Source organism: Rhinoderma darwinii, chromosome 11 (assembly GCF_050947455.1).
Source record: "Rhinoderma darwinii isolate aRhiDar2 chromosome 11, aRhiDar2.hap1, whole genome shotgun sequence".
In the NCBI taxonomy this organism is placed as follows: domain Eukaryota; kingdom Metazoa; phylum Chordata; class Amphibia; order Anura; family Rhinodermatidae; genus Rhinoderma; species Rhinoderma darwinii.
This window is the reverse complement of record NC_134697.1, coordinates 25,878,248-25,905,382: the sequence shown is the minus strand read 5'-3', so window position 1 is coordinate 25,905,382 and position 27,135 is coordinate 25,878,248. Positions and strand designations below refer to the sequence as shown.

Here is a 27,135-nt window from a genome sequence, read left to right as displayed (position 1 = left end):
TCTGGTTTTTACAGGACCGAAAAACATATCAACCGATGTTCTTGGGTCCTATACGTTACGTTATGGTTAATAGACGATAGCTGACTGATGCACAAAACCACATCAGGTTGCATTAGTTTTACAATCGTTGACTTTAAAGGTGCATGACAGGATCAATTTTTTCACCCTACTGACCTTAAATGGGACAGGAAAGCAAACGTTTTTTTTTTTTTTTTCAAAGGAGAATTTTTTTTAAAATCTGATTGAATATTGTAAAATATAGATGAATATGCAAATTGATGTCACTATGTGCAACAGGTGCCCGATCAGTATTGATCAGATATTAAAAAAATGTAAATGAATCAATACATAAAAATAGAATAAAAATGTAGATAAAATAAAAAAACAAAACAAGTACCTCCTTAACCTTGAGAAAACTGTCTCTAAAGAACAAATTAGATAAAATAACAAAAGGAGACCAGGTTGCCACAATAAACAGTTTATTGCTTGAAGTTGAGAACCAGATAGCCCATGTTGTTAAAGGCGATTCACACATCAGTGGAATTTTTCATTTGCAGGAACACAATTGTGAGGATATTACAACGAACATGGCACGTTAACAAAATACAGTCTCCATCTTGTACACACTAACAAATGTGCATCTGGGGAGATAGATCCTGCAAGAGGACGTGAAGTAATTTCCAAATAGTAGTGATTTATACCAAAAATATATATTGAGCTTTAATCTAATGCAATCACATAATCCTTAAACTCTGTAGTGTTTCTGAATACAAGTAATAGTAGAAACTCTTGAATCACCTTTCAATGTTGTAGCCTGGGGGTAGGGTCACCTAAAAATAGTGACATTTTGTTTGTCCTAAAAAAAAATTAAAATTCTAAAACTTGACTCTACCTGAACTAGGTTATTCTAGAAACTCTGTATGATGTGTCTACCATGTCATCACTTTGTATAGAGAGTAATTGGCACCATGATACATTAACAAAAGACAGACAAAAAACTGTTTACAAAACCTTTAAAAGATACACCCAACTCTAGCTATAAACTTCACATTCAGTCCTTAATATCACATACAAATAATTTATAACAAGAGTAATAAAGTGAAAACTGCTACCGTATATATGTATTGTATCAACTATGGTATTTTTCCTATCAAGGACGACGACACAAAAAGGTTACATAGAAATTTTGGTTGCTGATGTACATATATATTTATATATAGATATCTAAAAACTGCTACTCCTGAATGTTCATTACGGATATGGCACACACGCTAGTACTGGAAAGAATACTTAGCATAGGTTTTGGTAAGAGTTATAAATTATTTTAAAAGTATATGTGTACGTATATATATATATATATATATATATATATATATATATATAAAGCAGCTGCTGTATGACTTGAAAAAACAAACCATGTTACATGGCAGTGTAGTAAATAACATGGAAATTGGAAACTTTTCTAAAACAGTAAAATGAAGGGTGAGGTGGACACAGGGCTTTAGATCTAGGATGTGACACCATTGACATTTGGTAATGGCTATTGATTTAAATGGTCATTTTATGATTATTGCACTTTAGTGGCTACTCCCCTAGCTAGCCTAACATTAGGCAAAAGGGCCGCAGTCGCCAATGAAAACACATTTAAAACTATCAATATCGTGATGTCAAATTGTCCCACGCTCTCTGGGCATCTACTGCCAAACTTCAAGCTTTTACAACTTTGTTAGAGTTTGTCTTCAGAAATGTGAGCAGAAAACGGTGAAAAGTCGATAATTGAACAGGCCGCTTGCAGAGTTCCACTGGCATGTAGTGGGCATTATTTGGAAATTATATTTATCCATTCAGCAAGAGTTTAACCCTTACAATACTGAAGACGCCAGCACCGCCCATGACTAAAGAGGTTGATTAACCTCCCCAAAGTGACCGTGCAGGGAGGCTCTGCATCTACAAGCTCGGCTTCCGCTTTCCAACGTAGCAGGATAACAGAGGAGGAGATTGTCGGATATGTGTTGTCTGCTAGCATTTGGCAACACATCAGTGATGTAAAAAAATATATACACGTGTCCATGGTTCTACTGGATGTTACATAGCCATACAAGAAAGTGAGGTATGTGAGCCTTGTTGGGAAGATGAAGCCTAGTAGATGATCCATAATGTACAAATGTAGCTGTGAGGACCACACAGCTCACCGATTGAGGAGTCTGCTATACTGCCGTGGACATCCTCACAGAGTGGTCTCTCTGTAGATCTTTTCATTGTGTTGGCATCTTTTCCCTGTTGAACAGGTAAGTGTCTTTAATAAGTTTTATGGATGAAAAAAAAGTGTCATAAAACAAGCACATGACACCAGCATGCATATTTAAAACACACAAAAAAATAAAAATAAATAAAAGGGAAAAATAATATAAAGAAATGGATATTTACCACTACATCACTGCACGATACAACACTTGTGCACATGTGCATTAGCTTTACCTGCCCCAGCGGCTATTCGGAAGGAGAGGAAGACGGGCTGTTAAGAAAAAGGGAAAACTTTATTTAATGTGCAAGTACATCGTATACTTAAATAAAGAAATGCAACCAAAGCAAAAAAAAAAAAAAAAAAAAAAAAAAAAAAACAACACAAAACACATCCCATGTATTTGACATACATTTTTGTAAATATCTAACGTTATGGACACAAAATATATCTGAACAACCTTTAAAAAATTGGGAAAAGAGGCAACATTAGCCATTTTTCATGCATTTATGCAAAAGAGAAGAACTGTTTAAATGGAGTATTAGGGGGTGGTGCAGGCTGTCCACCTATGTAGGAGATCTCCGTATATACTTCCTTCCACTCTTCTTGACTGTATTTGGAAGAGGACCAACACCAAATAGGCACTACTAAGTTTGTAGCACCAGTGTGTGGCAGCCAGAGGAGCCCTATTGTGTAGTCAGGGTGCATCAGCATAGTGTGATTTGTATCAATCCGTGGTACAGTTAATGCAACTTCTCAGAGCGTTTTTTGGAGAATTCCCCTTTAAGAGTTGTTTTATCAACTGTAGTTGGTTGCATATATTCAACCGAACCAATATTCATGGTATTCCACCACATCCCATAACTTGTGGCTTATTACCCCAATGTGTGCAAATACTGCTGGAAATGGTGTCACCAGATAAGTAGGCTATTTGTATGGACAGCTTAAGACAAACAAGTTGATTTAGAACCAGTAAAGATGCACATCAAGCGGCTGAATAAGCCTAAAAATATAATATAGGACCAATCTTGAGTCTGCGGACAAAGGCTACACAGTATCTAACTAGCTTCATGACACTCGACAGTGACTCTCATACCCTTCTGTTGTTCTATGCCTCTTTGGGTAAAGTGATGCGTCACCGGTACAAACATAGGGTCCTGTTTAGTGCATTTGTCTTTGATTTTTGAAGAGAAAAAGAACAGTGAGACAAGGGGAAGAGGAGCAAAAGAGAGGAGAGAAAGGCCCGGACTAGACGGCCACTTGGGATGCACCCATTTAGCACTAAAATTATATGAATACTGCAATGTAACCACAGTAACTTCCGTTATTTGAGACAGAAGAGAGAGCAAGAAAGAGAAAGAGTATGAGGGAAGAGCTGGAAAAAAGAAAAACAAAAAGAAAAGTTTGAAACACAGAGAGAAGGAGACAAACACTTAGGGGAGATGAAGAAGACGACGGAGACAAACAGTTTTTCCTTTGACTTGGTCAAGCAGAATAGGAGCTAAATAATAAATACTGTGTTTTACCTTGTGGTCCCCCATGCAGATATTTGGCCCAATGCCATCATAAATCACTATCCTTTCATCATTTTCAGACTGGAAAACAAATGTATAAAGTCAATTATTTGCCACCCGTATAACGATAACTTAAGGTATTTTTTACAAGGAAGAAATGTTTCCAGACCATGAGAAGAGAACGTTCTAGCACCTTTTATAAACACGTAACTGGTTATAAAATAAATTATAACTCGTTGCCTTTGATAATTTAAATACAGCATGTGGCAAGGTGTTCATTACTTATGGAACGATTATGGGACAAGACTAAATGGAGAATATTCTTTGTACCAATGCTACTAGTGCTGTGTGAGAATGTCGCCTTAGAGAAGTCCAAAAATTGAAGTACATGCTGGACCTATACACAATGCATCGCGTATAGTCCCACCTGCAGATTTCACCCCAGTAATCTAAACCTCAGGGATCACATTTTGACATATACTATATTACAAAGTTGGAGGAATTTATAGGAGCTCTATACGTAAATCTACTTTTGAGACGTACAATAACAATCTGGTCATAGACATAAGTGTATGCAATGTGCGTTATGAATTTTTACATTTGGAACGCTCATCGTAAAAGTTTCGCACACAAAGGTATTCCCGATAACAAGGAGTTTCCCATGGCAAATAGTTTGTATTGCTGAAAATATTGTGCATGAATTTTTCTTGGATAATAGTAAGCACTAAAGTTGGTTCTGTTCGACCTTCTGGTCGGAGGAGCCGATGAACAGAAAGCGGTTTGCTTTACCATTGATATCAAATGGTAATGCTTCCATTGCAGTAGGTTTCCGTTTGTTTCCATTCTGTAAAGTTAGTTTTTTTGGACGGAAAGGTCAATTGGTACCGATGGACAGAAGCCAAATGCTGATGTAAACAGGCCCTTAGATAGCTGAATGCACATTTAGCGGACAGCTAGCTATTCCTTCTGACCCTCCCTTGGATGAGCATGCATGTGTACTTAATGGAGAGTAAACTGCTGCCAGACACGGTATCTCCCATGAGAACAAAGGATTGGGCATGTTGAAATCCAACATGCCCAAACCCCCCCCCCACCCCCCCTAAATGTTATCTTCAGGGAGAGTTAGTACACCCCAAACACATTAGAAGGCTGGCCGGTCAAGAAGAAATCAGTTGTTCATCTAATGTGTATGGGAACCTTAAAGGGATCCTGTCATCAACATCTTACATGTTAAACTCGCCTGACCCCTCAATGGCCGCAGCTGTCCAGAGTTCATTCCTGTTCTCTTCTTTCCTGAAGTCCTCCTCTGTCAGTAAATATAGTCGTTTAAACTTTTCCCGCCTTTCATGGTAATTATTTTTCCCTCTGGGATGCAACTTCTTAACCACGCCCACTGCCACCACCTGTCCGGCCCTGACTGGCTAAGGAGCTGTCAATCAAAAAGAAGGAGGTGGAGTCCACTCTGAGATGCTGGAGGAATGAAAACCTGACTCTTTTCAGATGAAGATTTGACTCTTTTCTGCTCATTTGCATACGGCGTGGGACCACTGAAAAACGGAATACTAAAGCTACAGAGCTTACTTAGAACATATTTATAGCTTAGATGACAATGATTTTTCACCCACTTTCACCAGGTATTGCTGGCTTTATAGCTAAAACGCTGGTGACAGGTTCCCTTTAAGAGAACCCGTCGGCTGGTTTACCACCCCTTGAACTGTAGCAACAATTACATACATGTTTCTGAGACCTACCCATACACCTTTCCTTTCTAATCAATCTTTTCGTTATCACCATAACTTAAAGTTTCAACTTTTCTTGCGTTGTATGAAAATAAGGGGAGAAGTCTCCTCTGGCCGTTGCAGCTAAAAGTCTGCTGTTTTCCACACTAACCTTGCTTTTATTGAGGGGTCTGTGCCGGTCTACAAAATATATGTTCACACATGTGCAATTATATTACTTCACATGCCATAGCCAATGTTACCCTAGAAAGCTTCAGGTGAAACTCGCCGGCTCATGCTCAGTTGTAAAGAGATGCTGACTGTACACGTGTGCAATATCTAGCAGGCACATCAATGAAGCTCTACTAGGCCGGGTTAGCATGGAAAACCGGGGACATTTTTTCATCGGTATCCAATTAGCACAACTCCCCTTATTTGAAAATGATGTGGGGAAAAGATTAAACTTAATTTAGGCTATGTTCACACGACTGTCTTTTCCTCGGATTTCTGCGGTGATATTGCAGTAAAAGCCATGTCTCTGCTGGCACATTAGTCCCATTTAACGGGGGTAACTTGCGCTTGGCTACCTGATGCGGTTTTCCCAGTTGAATACGCTGCAGAAACTGCGTAACACGTATGATGTCACTTTTTTTTTCAGCTAGGTGGTTTGCAATTCCGCCCTTTCATTGGAAACAGTACAGTTTTGAATTGAAAGTATTGGGAGGCTTTTTACAGGCAGAATTCACGCTGATCCCGACGTGGAAAATTAGTCTGAATCCGTGTGAATTTTACATCATGTGAACAAGGCCTTACAGCGTTAACTTAAGGATTTATTGCAAAGGAAAGGTATGCAATAAATGTTTTTAGCACCATACATAAAATAATTCTCGTTTATGATCGTAGAATAGTTTGAATTGTAATTGACAATTGTTATGTACACTGCCAGCTTTACTATTTACACAATGCATTAAACGTATCCATAGGCTCCCATTCACCTGACGGAGGCCAAAAGAGCGTTCTTAGGGCCCATGTTGAGCTGGTATGAGTCGGTATACTTTTTGTTCCGCTTTATGTTATAGCGCAGTCTGCCTTGCTATTCCAGAGGCATCCAGTAAAAACCTATGCAGCGCGGTGTAGTTTTTTTTATTATTTTATTTTAGTATCGATGTCTATACGAGTCAGATGTCACTGTGGGCCAGCACTGTGGCCTCCATTGGAGGTATACATCAGAAAATCCAGTGTAAAAGCAAACCTTGTAATTGTATTTGCTTGCTGCCTGAAGTCAGTTAGGCTTCGTTCACATCTGCATCGAGACTCCGTTCATGGGTTCCATCTGAGCTTTCCGTCAGGGGACCCCAGAGTCGAATACCGTAGTCAACTACACTATTAAATCCGTCAAAACCGCGGAACCCTTACACAACGGTCACAAATGGAAACCATTTGAAACGTTTCCGCCACCATTAAAATCAATGGTGATGCAAACGGAATCCTATGGTTTCCATTTGTTTCAGTTTGGATGCGTTCATGGGTTCCCCTGACTCAAAGCTCAGACGGAACCCATAAACGGAGCCGAGTACGCAGATGTGAACAAAGCCTTAATCATCGAATTTAAAACATTTTGATAATATTGAAAAAAAAAATGCAGGAAAAAAAAATTCCTCTATCAGCACGCAGCGATAACAGGTCAGCCGTTTTTCTTTTTGCTCTTCAATCAGACAAGTCTGAATGAATGAGTGTAATATATACATCACCGTTTGGAGTAAAAACTAAATTATGTTAATGAATTAGACTGGCTTAAGGTCAGGTTTACTTTATATTATGATTGCTTGCCAAAACCATGGAAGAAAACATAGCCTTCCGCATTGTATGCATGAGCACTTTCCAATATTTCAAGATCATAATGGCACTTTCTTTGCAAGTGGAAAAGCATTCATCAAATAGAGACTTGATAATTTAGAAAGGCAGCATAAAATTGTGGATTTCCAACTGTATAATCTTTAGACAGATAAACAAATTACAGCACTGCACAAGCAGGAACAGGGCACACTTGGCTGAGCATTCATTACTGCATGCTATCAGGCGTCAACGTGACTCGCAAGCAGTGGGCAACCTTTGGTGTTTTAGGGCTCAGGAAGCATAAAATAACATGATGGTGAGGTAACCGAGCATGGCATGATAGATGGTGCAGCATGAAAGCTGTTTACAGCCCCATGTCTGTACAATCTGTAACGCCTAGCATGCGAAGCTCCACATGCTGTGTGCTAATTTGTGAACGCCATCCATTTTCGGAGCAGACCACGTTAGATACAATCTTGTTTTTTTTAATCTTTGAAATCTAGCTGGATCAGCACTTCATTTCAAGGACTAGATCACAGGCTATTCTCATTGTGCATAGTAAAGTTTGAAGATCCTACACATCATCATCTTGTAACATTTACCACCGTGATAATTACTACGTAAGCTATAAGCAAAAAAAAAAAAAAAACATTGGGAAAAAGAAAAAAAAATGGTTAAATTGTGCAAATTCAACAGCATCCTAATATAGTGCTATTTAGGAGTAGAAGTAACATGAGAAAACTGTGGGAAAACCACAGAGAAAACGAATTTCTTCCGGCTTTACTGTTCGTAGATATGGGCTGTGCCTCTTGCACCAAAGTCAGGATACAGGCTGCTATAAACAGCAACCTGAACAGGGCAAGGGGTGGAAAATCGGATTCCTGCTCTAATATATTATTTGATTAATTCTGCTTATAAAAAGTAACAAATACAACAAAGTGGATATTAGGTAGTTTCCATAAATAATAGGAAAGGTCCAAAATGTTTATTACTATTGCACAGGATACATCGTTAGCTTTAAAAAGAACAAAAAAGATGGGATGTAAATGACGGATTCAGCATTTCATAGTCTACAGTTCGGGTCCATACACACTGCGTGTAGGGCATCCGTTGGATATATACATCGGTAAATACTCCCGACTTATACCGTAGACGTATGCAACTGTATGCCATATAGCTGCATATGTCTCCCATAGGTCACTATTGTAAAAAATATTACAAAACGTACACCGCATGGAATAGGTGTTTTTTGCGGTGCCCACAGCAAAAACACCTGATGGATATTGAAAGGCCACTCTTGGCATCTATCATACCCATAGCAGACTATGGACTCATTCAGCGCCCATAGCGGACTATGGGACACATGTGCGAGGAGCACACTACCGTGTGAATAGATCCTTAGAAAGTGGATTAATAAAAAGATCTACGTCCATAAAGTGTAACCCCCTATACTAAAAAAAAAAAACCTGTTGATCCAGATTAAGGGCAAAAACCACCCTTGAATGGAAAAAAAAAAAGCATCCATCCTTATCCCTACTGGGAATTGGACAGATCCCTGGATTAACATTCTACATTAATACCAGTAACCCTAGTGTTACTATAACAGAGTTATAAAACTTATATTTTGCAGCATAGAGGGTCTCACCTTTAAAAGAAGTTCCTTAGCGGAGTGTGACATTAGTATTCGATCGCACCACGCTGGACATCGTGTATTCATGTACTGCTTTCCCTGACTGCTGTCTTCACTGTACGGATAACTAGAAGAGAGTCAATACAGACATGTCAAGCTCTGCTGGTCTACATGTCACTTGTGCGGCTGTACAAAATGGAAAACAATAAGCCTAAATGAATAACGTTTGAAACAATATCACTCTAGATACTGGGACAGAACATTTGCCTGTAAAATAAAAAAAAATCTCCAGTTAACAAAAGTGCTCTTTTTGTTACATAGTTAGTGGATTGGAAAAAGACCTAAACCCATTAACGTAAATCTGTTATACCTGCGATACCCAAGTTGATTCAGTGGAAGACAAAATCTGCCCAATGTAGACTCCGTTATTTCTTAGCTATAAGGCTATGTTCACACAGAGTTTTTTTGCAGGTGGAATTTCTGCCTCAAAATTCCGTTTGGAAGTTTGAGGCAGATTTTCCTCTCCCTGCATGCCGATTTTCACAGTGTTTTTCGCCCGCGACCATTGAGTGCCGCGGGCATAAAACTCAGCTAAATACGCTTTCTCAGCCTCCCATTGATGTCAATGGGAGGTCAGAGGCGTAAACGCCCGAAGATAGGGGATGTTCCTTCTTTCTCCCGCGAGACGGTTTTACCGCTCGTGGGAAAAAGACGCCTCCCATTGAAATCAATGGGAGGCATTTTCGGGCTGTTTTTGACGAGTTTTGCGACTCAGTTTCCGCGTCAAAAAACTCTGTGTGAACATAGCCTTATGGTTAAAGGAGGAGATGGGTGATTACAGCTCCCACAAGGGGAGAAATCCACTTTTCCTAGGTTCTTCAAGAATAATAATGACTTTCTAAAGAAAACCTCTAACTATTTCACAGAATAGACGGACCCAAGGACTTATACATTTTAGGGACAAATATAAAAAGAAAAAATACCTTTTCTATCTAAGACAATATTTAGATCATTGTATCCGCTACTATAAGGGCTTATTCACACACAATTTTTATTTTTTATTTTTTTTAAGGCCTTCACACGGCTGCATTAAAATCTATACACTATGGGGTATTCACACGGCCGTTATTTTAACGTACCGCGTGAACGGCCCATGAAAATATAGAACACGACCTATCTTTTTCCGTTTTCACGTATCCAATAGACTCAAGTCTATGAGGGTTGCGTGAAAATCAGGCCCTACACAGATACGAATCGGCCGTGAAAGACAGACTTTACGGCCGATTTGACACACGTTCGTGTGGCCTTAGACACTCCACCTCCCACAAAAATAAAATATTGACAGACTGTATAATGTCACGTATCAGTAATAGGATTAGGTGGCATGGAAACATGAGTCTGTACTATTATCTTTAAAGGAGTTCTCAGGAGGGGCCTCAGTGGCGTATTGTTCGGATCAGTGGGGGGCTCCACCACTGCAAACACTGCTAAATCGCTAGGACAAATTGGCAGCGGCTCTAGGAAAGCAATGTGCCACTTAATCTCCTGTCAACTCTGCTCAGCTTTCTTCTGGCAACTACATGGTTGGCCATTGACTATATTTAGACAAATATAAGGCGAAAAGAGAGAACAGGTTAGAGCCGGAGTGTTCCTAGTAACTCTACAACTTATTCTAGCGATCAGAGGAAAGTAACGATCAGACATTAAGGCATATTGCTTGGAAATTTCCCCAATGTCTCTCCTGGGAAACCCCCTTTAAGAAATTTGTACGTTTTTTTGGCAAAACTTCAAGATCATCGATTTCATTAAAATCTACTGTCCTCATATAGTATGGTCCATACTCATGTGAATACAGTATCATTACCCCACATTCACATGCCAACATATCCACACTTAATTCAGTCGACCTGTACAAGTCCATTTACAGAGGATAATCTGGTACATTTGTGTGAAGGACATAACACAACCATTTAACTACAACATTGACAGATTCTTTACAGTGACAAAACATGGGCTAAGTATTACTCTGTACACTGTTCAATTAGACTAGATTAAGTATTGAGCTGCTTGTCCTAAGAGACTTAAAGGACTGGTTTAGGAGTATTGACAAATGATCGCTTATTCCTATACTGATTTACAATGCAAAAAGAAAAACGAAAAAAAAAAAAAAAAAGGTTATCTAATGTCATTCCAATGGAGGTAATTTATTATCCGAGGTGACATATCTGCACCTGATAGAACATGCTAATTGAATTTTACAGCACTATCATTTCCAGCTAAGGTATTATGACTGGTTTAACTACAGTTATATATGGACAGGAGGCTCAGGGTAAAGGAATAGACTGTAGTCATCCTGTCGTTCACCTCAATCTTATTTTAAAATAATAAAATACTAAGTTAGAAATAAGCTGTTTTTTCTTCCTTTTAATGGTAACAAATTTACAACCAACTTGAAGGGGTTGATTTGCAGTCTTAAAAGGCCACCGTTTTGTTGTGTGGGCCACAAGGAAGAAGCAAGCCACAGACATTTAATTGTGCGGCTTGCTGTAATCACTCCTGATCCCACATTACAATAAGCAATAGTAGTATGTTATTTCTATGGAGTATGGTGTGCTGGTGAAGCTGCCAGTCATCTCCCAAGTGCTAGAAAATGTCTAGGAGTAGCTTAAATCAGTAGTAAACGTTTGTAATCTTCTTCACCTTTCATCTTCATCAGCCTGTAGTTCAATGTTCCCAGGGTAAAGGTTCTTTGTAAGTTTTCATAAAACTCTTCAGTGACCCAAAAGTCTGTCAAGGGCAAAACAGTAAAAAGACTGGGAGGAGGGGTATGCAGCTGCATGAGGGTCTGTGTGAGACTGCATGCTGTAGTAGGTGTCCCTCGAGCAGCTGGGTGAGAGCTATTTGGTTTAGAGTACACAGCACAGCTCTGGCATCGTGCACCCCTACGTACTTGCTGAGTGTCCAGTGTCTTCCCGATTACAAAAAGCAGCAGAGGTAACGAGAAAGATCCAAAACATGCAGGTTACATGTAACATTTCTGGTTGCAGTACATCTAATACACACCTACACCTATTTTTTTTTACAATAGGTACACTTATATACTGCAATATAGTAGATCATTTACGGTGCTGGTAGTGTGCATAGACTTTGTGCTATAGTAGCTCTTCTGTGGGATAGGACCAGACAGGCTAGCCTTGGCTCCCCAAGTGCATCAATGAGCCTTGAGCGCTCATGATCCTGTCCCCAGTTCACTAGTTGTCCTTCCTTGGACCACTTTGGTAGGTACTAACCCCTGCATATTGGGAAATCCCCACAAGACCTGCCGTTTCAGAGATGCTTTGACCCAGTCGTTTAGCCATTGCAATTTGGCCCTTGTCAAAGTCACTCAGATCCTTAGGCTTGCCCATCTTCCCGCTTCCAACACATCAACTTCATGATCTGACTGTTCACTTGCTGCCGAATACATCCCAATCCTTGTCAAGGGCCAACGTAACGAGATAATGTTATTCACTTCACCCGTTAGTGTTTTTTTTTAATGTTATGGCTGAATGGTGTATATGAGACGAGTTCTCACATGACAATTTAAACGCATTTTTGCTGTGATTTGCTCCAACAAAAACACATTTGAACCATGATGTGAGAACCCAGCCTTAGGCATCATTTAGACGAGCGTAATACACGTGCGTGCGATGCGCGTGCTTTTCACGTGTGTCGTACGCACCTATATTACTCTATGGGGCAGTGCAGACAGTCCGTGAGTTTTGCGCAGCGTGAGTCCGCTGCGTAAAACTCACGACATGTTCTATATTTCTGCGTTTTTTGCGCATCACGCACCCATTGAAGTCAATGGGTGCGTGAAAACCACGCAGGTCGCACGGAAGCACTTCCGTGCGAACTGCGTGGTTCGCGCAACAGCTGTCAAACTGAATGTAAACAGAAAAGCACCACGTGCTTTTCTGTTTACAAACATCCAAACGGAGTGTCAAAATGATAGCGGCTGCGAGAAAATCTCGCAGCCGCGCATCATACACTGATGACACACGCAGCTGTTAAGTGCCTTTTGCGCACGCACACGCTCGTGTAAATCAGGCCTTATGGACAGCTATCTTATGCAGGGCAGCTTGTACTTTAGGCTTAGAGTATCATAAAGGTATACCAATCCCAATTTTTTATTTTTTTTTACATAAGGTAGCTACTGTGTGGACTGCCCAAGCCCAACTATTCAGAAAAATGCAAACTATGAATTTACTAGAAAAACTGCACAAACATCATTGAGGCATTTATCTCACAAGTCTCAGCGTATCCCTACACAGCATGACACTGACCACTTAGTGCTGACAATGTGGGGATACACCCTATTGACAAGTGGAATGGTAAAGCCCTGTTAATAACTTCATTTATTTCCAGGAGGAATAACAGAGAAACTGTACAGAGCAGGGGTCTAAAAAAAAAAGATGCTCCAGATATTTTATCGGAAACGCAAGTATTTACTAACACAGACATGTCAGGAGAGCGGACTTTTCCAATATATACATACTAAAATAATGCATAAGTGCAGTGGGGCCCCCTGCACATGACCGGACCGTGATTACGGGTACATTATTGCGGGCACAGCCGGCCGCGGACTGCCGTGGATAGCCACATTTGTGGGCCGTGCTCCCATTATAAAGTATGGGAGGCCGGACCATAAAAGCAAAAAATAGGACATGTCCTATCTTTTGTGGAGCCTTTCTACGGCACAGACACCTTCCCGTAAATATACCGGTGTCCGTGGGCAATAGACCTGAATGAGTCCGTAATTACGAATGAATTCTACTGTCGTGTGCATGGCCCTAAAATAGTGAAAAAATGGGTTTTAAAGATTCATATAAAATACATAAAAAGATTTTACAATACATTTCAACATTCATGCATAATTTTTAATATAAACATAGGAAACTTGAACTTTTAATCCGGTGATTAAATGAAAGCAAACCTTCAGACAGCCGTAGATGTAATGAAAAGAAATGGCTTGATGCTTGAGCAGAAACTTATTTACCACCCTGCTTGGTGTTATTATACAACAGCATTTTTCCAAATGGGTTTACAAGCTTCTGCACTATTAAAAAGGCATTAGAGATGGCAAGATGCCGCGAGCAATGCATTGAGCTGCACTGTACAGATCTATTGGTATCAGTACCTTTCTTCTTTCCGCCTCATCAAATCTTACAAGGCTCATTCATGAAATACATAAGGAGAATTCAATTTGCTACTTGACTGAAAGAGAAACTCTCCTAGGCTTAGCGGGTCCATGAAACAAACTGCAGGGTAGACGTTTATGTATCTGCACATTGAAATATTGAAATATATCTAATTGATACAAGACCATTATTTATGCAATTATTACTTTTATCTTATAGACGAAGGTGGGGTGGGGTGAAATGTCCCAACACCAATACGATCAGAACCGGCAATGTTTGCGTTTTAACCCTCCCACTGCTGTGAATTTGGGAGCGGAGAAAAATTTGCATAGGCGGCTGAAAATATTTTTTCGTTTTTCCCTTCCCCCGGCCATACTTGGGTTCACTAGCATTATATGTTGTGACCCCAAAATCTGCAGCAGGCCAAAAAGTAGGAAAAAAAAAGCAAAAACTAGTGGGACCTAGCTAAAAGCCTTGGAGCCAAGTCAATTAAATGTTATGCCATAAAACAAACTAAGGCTGGGTTCACACGACCTATTTTCAGACGTAAACGAGGTGTATTATGCCTCGTTTTACGTCTGAAAATAGGGCTACAAAACGTCGGCAAACATCTGCCCATTCATTTGAATGGGTTTGCCGACGTATTGTGCAGACGACCTGTAATTTACGCGTCGTCGTTTGACAGCTGTCAAACGACGACGCGTAAATTGACTGCCTCGGCAAAGAAGTGCAGGGCACTTCTTTGCAACGTAATTTGAGCCGTTCTTCATTAAACTCAATGAAGAGCAGCTCAAGATATACGAGCGTCCCAGACGCCTCGTATATTACGAGGAGGAGCATTTACGGCTGAAACGACGCAGCTGTTTTCTTCTGAAAACAGGCTGTCATTTCAGCCGTAAAAGCCAGCTAGCGTGTGAACATACCCTAATACTAAAGAAGAACAAAATGAATAACAAAACTCAGTAGATCTAGATTAGAATATGTATATCATATGACAATAAAAAGGTACAGTGTTGCTTTAAGGCGAGTAGCTACGGCAGCACATGACAGACCCTTGTGTTCGAGCCCTATTGTACAGCAGCAAACAAAACACAATGCACAGTTCATCTCCTACAAGTAAACAGGTCTGGGAAGGTCAGATGCTACTGTGGACAGACGAGCGTATGAACTCTTTATACAGAAACCAAACATTTCAGAATACAATTTTTAAAAGGAATAGTAATAGAAATGGCAAATTCTGCTTTGCCATATGGTGAATGTTCTTTTTGGTGATTATAAGGAACGTCAAAAGAACAAAATAAAATTTTGGAAAAATTCTCATGCAGCATATGCATAATTTATGTGAGGAATCTAGATTACCCGGAGGAGAGCCACACAAGCCCTAAGAAACATACAAACTCCATGCGGGTTTTGCCTCTTGTCCAAATTAAATCCAGGAGCTTAGTGCTTTAAAGATGAATTCACACTGTGTTTTTGTTGCATTTTTTTTTGCATGCTTTTTTTGGTTTTGGTTGATGAATTACCAATGAGAGACATAGGAGTTTATCTACCAAAATAAAAAAAAGGATGCTTAAAACGCAACAAAACGCACAGTGTGCACCTAGCATTAGAAACAATTTTGTCTCACAGATTCTTTACCAAAATAATATGGAACCATCTTGGATACTAGAATTTATAGAAAATTTCCATTATTCCAGCTTCTTTAGACCTCTGCCTTTCTTTCCCCATATTTACTTGGGGGCGTCATGGCGCCAGGGCGATGCTCTGGCACTTTTTTGGGCTTGAAAAGGCCCCCGTGCCCTGTTACTTTCAGCTGTATCTATGTCCTCGGGACATAGATACAGTTAAATTCTATAGAGGAACAGGTAGCTGTCGGCATGAAGGTTTAGCCTAGAAATTATGAAATATCCTATTTGCATAACCACGTCCTTTATTTTATGACCACACCCATTAACATTGCGCAAACCAGACAGCTCTGCTCCTTACGACCTCTTCAGACATTTTTTTTTAGGAGGACATCCCTGTATATACTGCAAACATTCAAATTTGCTCCCATATCGTTGATCAGAAGGACATTTAAAGGGGTTGTTTTAGAATTAGAAAAAAAAAAAAGGTCTAATTTTTTTCCCAGCAACAGCGACTCCGAATGGAGCACAACTGCAATACAAGACACAGCCCATAGGTGGTGCGGTTTCTCGGAAAAAAAATAAACTTCTGATCTCATAAAACCTCTTTAATGGACATTCTTTCTACGGTTCGTAAATTGTTTGACACACAAACCTTCTCAGCTTCTTACATATCACTGCAGGGAGGCAAACATCATTCCACATGCTATGTACAGATCTACAATCCACCCATAGTAACTCCAGATGATCACGTCACACATGTAACCTGTGTGACCAAATGGAACTTTCCAAGCAAAACTTTCAGTTGTAGATATAGTGAAATAAAGGAATCAAAATAACTGAGCCGTGTACTAAGTTGCTGTGATGTATATATCTTATTCACACTAAAATCAGGAGGGCAAACACAGACCTGCAAACAGTGAAATAGCACAATGAGTTAAACAGCTGCTACTTTTGAATGTTACATGAAAACCATGGAGATCCTGGCTTACAGTCAGAGGTGCCATAAAGTGGAGGTCAAGCAGACAATTCAGCCACAGAGGGTAAATAAGACCAGAGCCATTACTTTACACTCCATAGGACAGAGGTCAACAAGCTAAAGTCATTTCATAAATGGTCAGGTATAGATATGCATTTAATATATATATTTGTGATAAGAGGAGGTTTAGCCTAGCACTCCGTTTCTAAATGCAGGTAGGAGAAGTCCGATAAAATGAAAAAACAAAAAACAAAAACAGGTCATTTAAACGCTAAAGCGTATTATACAGTATAGAATGACAACTTAAGGCTATGTTCACACGGTGTATTTTGCAGGAGGAATATCTGCCTCAAAATTCCGTTTGGAAGTTTGAGGCAGATACTCCTCTCCCTGCACGCCGATTTTCGCGCCGTTTTTCGCGCCGTTTTTCGCCCGCGGCCATTGAGCGCCGCGGGCATAAAACAGCGCGAAATACGCTTTCTCTGCCTCCCATTGAAGTCAATGGGAGGTCAGAGGCGGAAGCGCCCGAAGATAGGGCATGTCGCTTCTTTTTCCCGCGAGGCAGTTTTACTGCTCGCGGGAAAAAGACGCCGACGCCTCCCATTGAAATCAATGGGAGGCATTTTCAGGCCGTTTTTGCGACGCGGTTTCCGCGTAAAAAAACTCGGCGAAATACCCTGTGTGAACATAGCCTAAAGAAACACTTCAGAAAAACAGTATACACGGTGTTATACCTAGTGCAGGGCCCTAGGGGGCGGGGCTTGCCTACTAATTCATGCACCGCCCCCTCAGAACCTGCACTTGCATATCACAGTGTATAAGTCTTACCCTAAAGCAATCAGCCTCAGAGTTTATATCAAGAATTGCTCTGATCTGCACAAATCCGCATGTAAATGTTTCTGAAGGTTCACTGAACTGACATACGTGAGAATGTAGTGATCTTTGGGGGGTGAAAGTAATCCCATTGGAGAACACTCCAGTCCACTCCTTCCTTGTATGAAACAGATAACTGGTACGATTACTTTAGCTTTAGTGTCCCTGTTAAAGTTATGCCCAAGTGATGGCTTTTATCCTTTGACATCCCTGGTGAGCCAGAAGTGTCCTCTGAGCCACAGGTTGAGAAACACTACCTTAAAACTAACCACTTTTATTATACTTAATCCCATTCTGGCAACTTTCCAACGCTTGTAAAAATAAAATAAAAAAATCCCAATACTTTATTACCTATAAAAATAATATCTAATAGACAAAAAGTTACATTAGCCCATCATTCTTCTGAATCATGTAAGTAAACGACACCTGTACAATGTTATGCATCAGGTAGGTCCATCTCTTTTTTTTCTGCCCCTCCTTTGGTTCTCTAATAGTCCTGATTTTTTAATTATTCTAAATTATGTTTAACTTTAGTCGATATAGTCTACAGCAGTGCTTCTCAAACGGTGAGGCATTTTTTTATTATTGATGATACTCGGCATGCCTCCCAAGGGTAGGACAATCTCGCTGTCCCAGAGCATGATGGCTCCAGTGCCAGTAAAAGCAATCTACCGGTAAATGCTTCATACAAGGGATCATTCTCCTGTGGCGGTTGACATAAAAAAATGCTTGCAGCACAAAAAAAGACATGGGCGTGAAAAGGAGAGTTTGCGGATTGGGGGCACATTGGATGTTACTGGGAGCACTATGGCTGATTAAGGGGCGCTGTAGCTGGCACTAGGAGGCTTTGTGGCTAGCACTGTTTTGAAGCATTGTGATGAAATACTATAAGACCTAAGGAATCTCCATCTAAATGGCATGGATGTCAACTAGTTGAGAGGCCTAGGCATCAAAACCATTTGGCCGATGAGGTCCCAGATTAAAAAGCTTGAGAAGTCTTAGACCGCTGTGTGTAAATTTTAATCTGTAGACTGACTTCATAAAATTATACTATATACTGTATGTTTATATGAATAAGTCAATAAAGATGGCTGCCAAAAGTGTGTATGTACATATATATATATATATATATATATATATATATATATATTTTACATGTATGACAAGTATGTTAACTTAAAGAGAGTAAATCCATGCAAAATGATCTTTATAGATAAATGGGAGATCACATTGGTGGATTTTTCGTCCTTTTTTCCTAAAGGAGCTTGATTGTTAAATCTCTCAAGCTCCATTGATTTAAATGGCCGTGCTAAAGTTGTGCCAGATATTTCAAAAAAGAAAACCCTCTGAGCAATGGTGAATAAGTTTAGTAACACTACGGGGGGAATGTAACAACGTTTCTACAACTAGAATTGTCACAAACCGCCCAAAACTCGCAAACATTTTGACTTCTGGGTAATTTCCACTACTCAACACTTTGTGGATGGGACTTAGCTGAAGGTGCATCATCAAAAGCGTGCCAAAGCTTATATAGCGGAAATCTACGCTAGCTCCCAGCTGGAGTTTATTTCATTGGGTGGCACACGGATAGCTGAAGATGCAACAAATTTGTTGCATTTAACTCCAGCTTGTTTCTTATTAAGATTGGCGTAATATATCTCCTACCAACGCTGGAGAAATTGGTGGCCGTCCAAACTCACAGACTGAGCAGACGTGATCCCTTTTGGAGGAATTTCCCCCTTTAAATAAGCTCACTTTCTTTTCATACACACATTCACAGCAATGACATTCCGTAAATAGCACAGGATTTGAGCTCTTTATACTCATGTCTTGGCATACCACCTCATCCAGCAGGATTTATGTCCTATACAGACTGACAGATCATCCAAACAAATTATTTAGTGTCAAGTGGAAAACAAACTCATACAAGAAATAAATCAAACTGCAGACACAAGACAAAAAAAACACCAAATATACAGATAAAGAAAGCAAAAACATTAACAGGAGTATTTAACCTTTGCCTACATAATGATCCAGGATCAACCCATACAACACACATAATATATATTTATACACAGGATGAGAAATAAAAACGGACATAGATGAATATAGATCCAGCTGGTAAACTACATGACAGTTTAATGCCATGGCAAACATGAATAGGTCACTTTAAGGAAATGATTAATGCGTCAGATTACAGAGTATGCAGACTTATCTGAGAGTAAACTTGTATGTGGGTGTGAACCTATGGAAAAGTCAGCTCCTATCTGTGTTATATTACAGCTACAAGAGTAATTATCATAATTAATGGACCGAAGTGATAACATTAACAATTGCCCACCTGTATCTTGGATAACCACCATTCCTTCATTCACACCTATTTCTCCTTCCCCCTCAATGATTACCAAGCATTGCCGTGCATTCTAGCCCGTGTGGAGCACACTGTTTGTTCATGGTGGCCAGGAAGTCCTTGTTGCCTCTGGCAAGATGCAGGCGCTAGCTTTGCACAGACTGGATAGTGTTGCTATGGTGCCTACTAGATTACACAGAATAACACGGAAAAAAAAAAAGACCTGGGTGTACGTACAGTTTTCTTTCCTTCCTTTCCCCTTGGAAGCCTGACCACTGGGTTACCCAGAACAATTTTTTGTGACTATGCATTTCTGAATTGGAAATATCAGTATAAGGTGTCATCGCTTCCTATGGACTAGAAAAATATAAAGGCTCATGCAGACGGGCATTAAAAAAGTTCTCCGGGACCTTCATATTGATGGCCCATCCTTAGGAAAGATTATTAATATCAGATTGGTGGGGGTCAGACTCCCGGCACCCCTGCCAATCAGTTGACTTAATTAAGGGGCCACAGTGACAAATGCCATGGCTCTTTCATAGTTTACCAGGCCATGCGTTGCGCACACACTTCCGTAGTTGCTGTGACTGGGAGTGCAGTTCTCGGCAGCCCGGTCCCATTCACTTGAAATAAGATTTGGAACTGCAATCCCAGGCACAGCCGCTACGGAAGTGTGTACGACGCTGTGCCTGGTAAACTATGAAGTACGCCGCAGCTTGCTCAGTCAGATTATTGGTGGGGGTGTCCCCATCGATCGGATATTGATGACCTATCTCGGAGTACCCCTTTGTAGGAGCCATGCAGGCTCAGTGTCTGTGCATAAGTCCTAAATCTTTCCTTTATACGTTTCCTTATTTCTGAATCATGGCTTTGGCTGAAAAAATAAAAATAAAATCAAACCTGGATCAAAATTTATACTTTTATTTCATTTACTGATGAACTTTTAGTGCTATAATGAACTCAAGTAATATTTTCCTTGCCTTTTTTCCTAGGACTTATTTCAAAGTATTGTACAGTAAAGTACACTACCGTCCAAGCAAGTCTAGGGCTGGGGGAATGACAACTTGTTGTCTACTTGCACATGTAAAAGCCCACCCCACGCCCCCCACCTCCCACACTTCCAATGCTAGAGACGAAAGCGGAGGAAAAAAATGAGAAAGCAGTACAAAAACAGGCATTTTCAGAGTTATCAATTTGCAAGATGTTCCGCAAGCTCCTAAAACAAAATCTAAATTCGGAATAGGTATATCAGGAAAATAGAAATCCAGCCAGAGGGGTTTAAAGGGCCAGGGCTTCATTTATCCCCTCCAACCACTGCAGACCGTGCAGAATGGAGACCGTTGCCTCCGATCTTAGGTCTGCGAGGAGTAGGGGGAGCCAAATTGGTTGCATCCTAAAAGGTTTCTTAAAAACTCTTTGGAATAGAATATGGGACAAGTCAACATCTAAGGAAAGGAGAATTCAATGGTAAGTGCTACCAGGTTTTTTTGGGGTTCGTTTTTTTCACACATTGAGTGCCCCTTAAAATGTCATTTAAAGCTTTAAAATCATATAGTCATTGTAAAAGGATGATAGTTATACTTTACTTCAGCAATAACTTGAAATGACACATTGAACAAGTATGCTCTATCTGTAACAATAAATCTAAATAAAAACACTATGTAATTGGCAATCACAGCCAGGATTTATTGCCACCCACTACATCTGTTGACATGTCTCACACAGAATTATAGACACTACTGTTCAAAGGTAGTAAAATATTACCCATGAAAACCAGACACACAGACTTCAACATAATCATGGACCTAGAGCTAACCAGTCTCCGATAAATACAACAAATAAAATGATTTCATAAGGACTTGTACTTTCCATGCATGCTGATTAATCGGTGTCCAAACCATCAATCTAATCAGAAACAAATAATGTCATGTAAATTAGAGGTCCTTATAATAGAATATACAAAGAAAACAATGCAGAAATTAGTGTTCAATGTGACAGTAGATGACCTCAGCACAAATGCTACTTGTCTCCTTATAAATGCTCCATCTTTGTGGATCACGACATATCATGATAATATCAAACCTATATAATGAGACAAAGCTATAACAGTACTTATACTCTTGCAAACGTCTGGAGGGCCAGTGCCCAATGCCCCTCTATCTCAATGCAAATTCCAATTATGAACAAGAGGGGTGGTCACAGACAGCAGAGGGCCCCTGAGCAAGAGCAGTATTAGGACCGCTTGCTCACTAGTATCTCAGAATAGAGCACCTTCCCACCACGTCTCTCTGAGGGCGCATTCAGGCGAGAGTGATTCCCATCCGTGTGTGGTGTGTTAAAACAACGCACAGGACACAAACTCATTATTTTCAATAGGGCTATTCAGACCAGCGTGAGTTTCACACAGCGAGTGTCCGTTGCTTCAAACTCACTGCATGTCCTATATTGGTGCGTTTTCACATACCTAGCTGCCCATTGAAGTCAATGGGTGCGTGAAAACCACGGACAGCACACCGACGCACATCTGTGTGCTGTCGGTGTTTCAACCTCAATTACATTGGATAAAAAAAAAAAAAGTAGAAATGTTTGCAAGTGTGTGAAAAACACATGCCACACGCAAAGCACACTGATGCAAAAATGAAACACACAGACAGACTTGCGCGCGTAAATCTGTCAAGCTTGTGTGAATGTAGCCCAGCAGTCCACCAGGGATTGTGAGCTATGACATTCATTAGCTCCATCATTTACATGCAATATGACTGTAGGAAGCTGCTCGCTGCTTTTAAGGTGGTAGTAGGAATAATCTGTTGCCTGATCGTTCTGGCAGCAGTCTATTTACTGCGGGAACAAGATATCGTCCATGCGGATATCCAACATTCCCGATCCTTCTTTTTGCAGACATTTGCCATCGAGGGGGCAGAGTAAGGACGCTCCCATACACATTGGATGGTAGGCTGGACCCACCAAAACTGTCAAGTTCGACCGAAGTTCATCTTATGTGTATGGGCAGCTTTAGACAATGACTAATACAAGAGTCACAAAGACTAACTTTGGACGTTTTAAGTATGGTTTTCCAAAGTAACCATAATTTCATGCTAAATTCTTTACCAAGAGCATCAAGCAGTGGAACGCTTTAGGGTAGGTGTTGTCTCTTTTGCCTATTTCTCACATAAAAGGTTTGGAATTTGGCACATTAAAGACACGTCCATAACAGTTACTAAAATACAGGCATTATGTCAGCTAATCGGTCTCTGTGTGCCTTTCTAGAACAATGAAGTGCCGAAGATTTCAATCAGATGAAAAAACTTTTACACCATTGACAGTGAAGACTCTGTCTTTGTCCCATCTGTTATACTGCCTGTGTCTCACCACAGAGCCAAACATTGGAGGGCAAGATTATGGTAGACAAAAGGAAGCCAAAGTTGATCAGTACAAGAAGCAATGGTGAACCTTACAATGTACTTCTCTTGCATGACCTTGTAATTGGCCATGGTGGATATTTGGCCTTTCCTGTATTCTTCGACACTGTCCACACAATGATGATTAAGAACACCAAAGTTGTCCATCAGCCACTAACCCTTTAGAGGAACATGGATTATATTAATGGAAGGATTGCAGCTGATTAATATTAGCAGAACAATCTATGGCTGCCAGTTATTGCATGTTTATGCACAGCTTTGCAAAGTTGCCATCTAGAAGTTAGCAGAAGTCTACTAGAAAAAAAATTCTGGAACCAGACAGAATGTAGATGACCCCTTTGAACTCTAAAGTACAAACTTGTGTTTGTGTGGGCACAGGTATTACCAGTAATATTACATCATACAGTTGTTATTACCATTAATACCTGACTAAATAGATTGAAATCTGTAGCACAAAGCAAGCCCACAAGACTTATTTTTTCCCAAATAATGTACAATTTTGCGAAGTATATTGTTAATATGAAGTAACAAACCTAACAAAAATGTGTAGTTCCCATGGACGTTTAAGACACAGTCACTTGTTCACTCATTGCCATAGATGTGATGAGTTCAGCGGATGTATGTTACCTTGCTAACAGCTTTAGCTCAACATTAAACACCAGACGGAGAAGAGACAGTAGTATGTCCATTACAATTTCTCCTTCTGTATCTGTCTGGCGTCTGCACATAAAGCATGCTCAGGCTAAAGATGCTTTCCACCAGGTCAGCACTGCTACATCCAACTATTTCAGCTCGTTTATCAAAAGATACAGATACTGATTTCCATGCGATAGAATGGATAAAACTACCTGACAACTTAAACCACGTTTTTTTTAAAATTAAGAACCAGAACAAGAGGTTTTGCAACACCACACTTAACTCTGGGGGACAACGGTCACATCCATACCTGTTTTTTTTTATGCCTTAAGTAAACGTACATCTTACATAACCGATTTCCGTATCAAACACAACAAAATCCCTCAAAATGTAATTTTATTGACACCAAAATCTAAAACCATATGTACTTTAATTTCTGCTTAAGGGTAGTAAAGTGAAAAATGCCTCTCCTTTCACCCAAACCCAGCAGAGTGGGCATCATCTCTGCATTACATTTTTTGTTAGAAAGATGCTTTAATGACTGGGTCACTATTCGCCTGGATTGTGTTCAATTTCAAAATCCTAACAAGCCAACTTAGAGAAAATAAAAAGAATGAAAAGAAAAATCACAGCGGCTCGAGTACTGTGTCTGGAGCGGAATTAAACAAATCCATTCAGTGAAAAGTGATGCATAAAAGGTTGTATATAAATGATCTGTATATATAGCAACGGTTCTATTTTACTTGGCACCAAAAGAAACAAATCTTAAAATAAAGGCAACATGAATGGTGACAAAATGCCTCATACAGATTCTTATTATTAATAATCCTTGCAATTATAAACACCCCATGAATCACAGGTTTGCATTGGTTAGGACCGTTAACAGAGCCATTCCTATATTATGCACCTGATCTCAGTCCCTGCCCTCTGTCTAGTAAACTAGTGGATTAAGGCCTTTGAGTCAGATGCCAGCACTCCATCACCGCCGGTGTCTTGCCTTCCTGGCTCCAGGGCCACAACTAACATGGGAAGGCAAAATTCATCACAAGGGTGAGCAGTGATCAGTGCAGCCAAGCCTGACCTGACAGATGACTCCTTCAGTGAGCTCTGAATTCACCGCTGGTGCCAGAGTCTGTGGCTTTATGCCACTTTTAACTCAGATTTCCCCAAAAAGAGGACAATGAATTTACAAATTCTCATTCATAATACAATACTGGCAACTCTATAACATAACACAGATTTGAAAGCATCATTATTCTAAACGATAATAAAAAAAAGTTTAAAATAAATAAATATATCTCTATTACTTAAAGTTTTTTTTTCCCCCATCTTCTAAAGTGATGGCCAGCAGCAGTTTCTTGGGCAGCCGGATGGCTGGTCGCTGCTCTGGGCAGAATGGCACACAGTGCTAAATCAGAACCATCATTCTCAGGACCGGTGGGGATCCCAGAGGTCGGACACCCATTGATAATAAAGTGATGGCATAGTCTAACATTTAATTATCCGGTTGCATTGGGTTTTCAAAAAGAATGCAATACTAATAGAGCACATGTAAAACTCTAATAACCAAATAATGTGCTAAAATTTGTCCTTTGTCTTAGGCTGGGACTATATGGAGACAGGGGGTCGCCCACAAGATGTGGTAAAGATGCAGCATTACTGCAGCAGCACTTGTGTGCGACATCAATATTTCCTTATAAGAGAAAAAAGTTATGGCGTGACTTCTCCCCACTGGAAATACGCACTTCACCTTAATGTCACAATTCTATTTACGCTGGTGTGGCGCTGTAAATGGGAGTGTAATGTTTGCTTACATGTGACTCAGCCATGGTTAGTGTCATCCCCTTTGCTAATTGGTGGCAAGGACCTGTACAGGACCCCGTATCCAGAGAAACTACATTAGTGGCATAATAGAGGGTGACGAATAGACCAAAAGGTTGCAAAATTATGTGGAGGGTTAAACAAACATCACGCCCTTCTGTCCTGGGTAGGAAAACCTGTCATAATAGGGGCCCAATTTGACCTTTGCTATGGGGCATCCACTCTTCTATACGCCACTAACTACACAACAACACATAGCCGCCCCCCTGCCTTTCAACCACAGTCTCCGTGATCAGGGATTTATTTTTATTTTTTTAAAAGGTAAATTATAGATTCTGTACATGCATAGAAAAATAAAAAATGAATAGTCATTTAAAAACAATTCCAATATATAATTCACAATCAAAAACGGACTGTCTTTGGTCAGTATATAGTGTGACGTATACTGTAGAATGTCTTCATAAAAAAAGGATTTAAAAAAAAAAAACAACTATATATAGGTAATTTACCACAGAAGTACAATATCTCAAAGCAGAAGAGATCACGGTAACAGAAGAATGTTTGTTCAACTGGGGCGTAAGCGGTTGGCAGATCCCGTCCATTTTGACAATGAAATGTCTATGAGAAGTGGCAGACAGTCCCTTGACATCTGCCATTGTGGAAAACAAGGGTCGGACAGGTTGGATCTTTACCTGTCCAATTCAATTGTTTATCTGATATAAGTGGAATCAGTGAGGACAGTCAGCCGCTTATCTCCCCTCCTCTATCATGCTCGTTCAGCAGAGCCAAATGTTCATGTTAATGGAGGAATCTAAGATATATGGCCTTCATTCGAGTAAAGCAGAGTAGAATCTGAAATGACTAACGTGAAATTGTGATGAAGGAAATTCATAAAGTATAACGTTTTACAGCCATGATCTTGTAGCTGTCCAGAGAGATCAGCAGCAAACATTGGGAAATATTATGATCTAGTTAAAAGATTTCCAACCTTATTACCATGGGGGAAGCCCTAAAAAATGTCACCGTTCCCCGAACCACTATTAACATTGCAACCCCAAATAAAGCATTTTATAAATTTATATGCCGGCCAAGGTGTGTGGTTGGTATTGCCTGCCCCATGCCAAGCATCTGTGGCGGGCATGTGGAAACTAGTTTGGCATTCCTACTGTAAAAGTAGAAGGTGTTGCCGATGTTATTTTCTGGGAAACAGATTCCAGAACTCCTGGTTCAGACTCTCTGGTCTAGCGTATTGTAACAAGGCTCTGGTAATGAGTAGTTACATATTTCAAAAGAAGGCTGTACTCATTTCTCC

The 27,135-nt window shown here is 40.1% G+C and overlaps 1 protein-coding gene across 4 annotated transcripts in view; it reads right to left on the bottom strand.

Annotated features, from left to right (window-relative positions):
* Window positions 1-462: 462 nt before the first annotated feature.
* INPP5A (inositol polyphosphate-5-phosphatase A) overlaps window positions 463-27,135 on the bottom strand; it is a 358,729-nt gene continuing 332,056 nt past the window's right edge. For 2 of the 4 annotated variants that reach the window (XM_075843182.1, XM_075843180.1), the window contains 4 exons: window positions 8,956-9,067; window positions 3,769-3,837; window positions 2,428-2,515; window positions 463-2,277 (listed from right to left, as the gene is read on the bottom strand). In XM_075843182.1, the coding sequence (XP_075699297.1) occupies window positions 2,435-2,515; window positions 3,769-3,837; window positions 8,956-9,067 (262 nt within the window). In that variant the 3' untranslated portion in view covers window positions 463-2,277; window positions 2,428-2,434. The remainder of the gene's footprint in view (window positions 2,278-2,427; window positions 2,516-3,768; window positions 3,838-8,955; window positions 9,068-27,135) is intronic. The other 2 variants (XM_075843181.1, XM_075843179.1) reach the window with 1 other exon arrangement.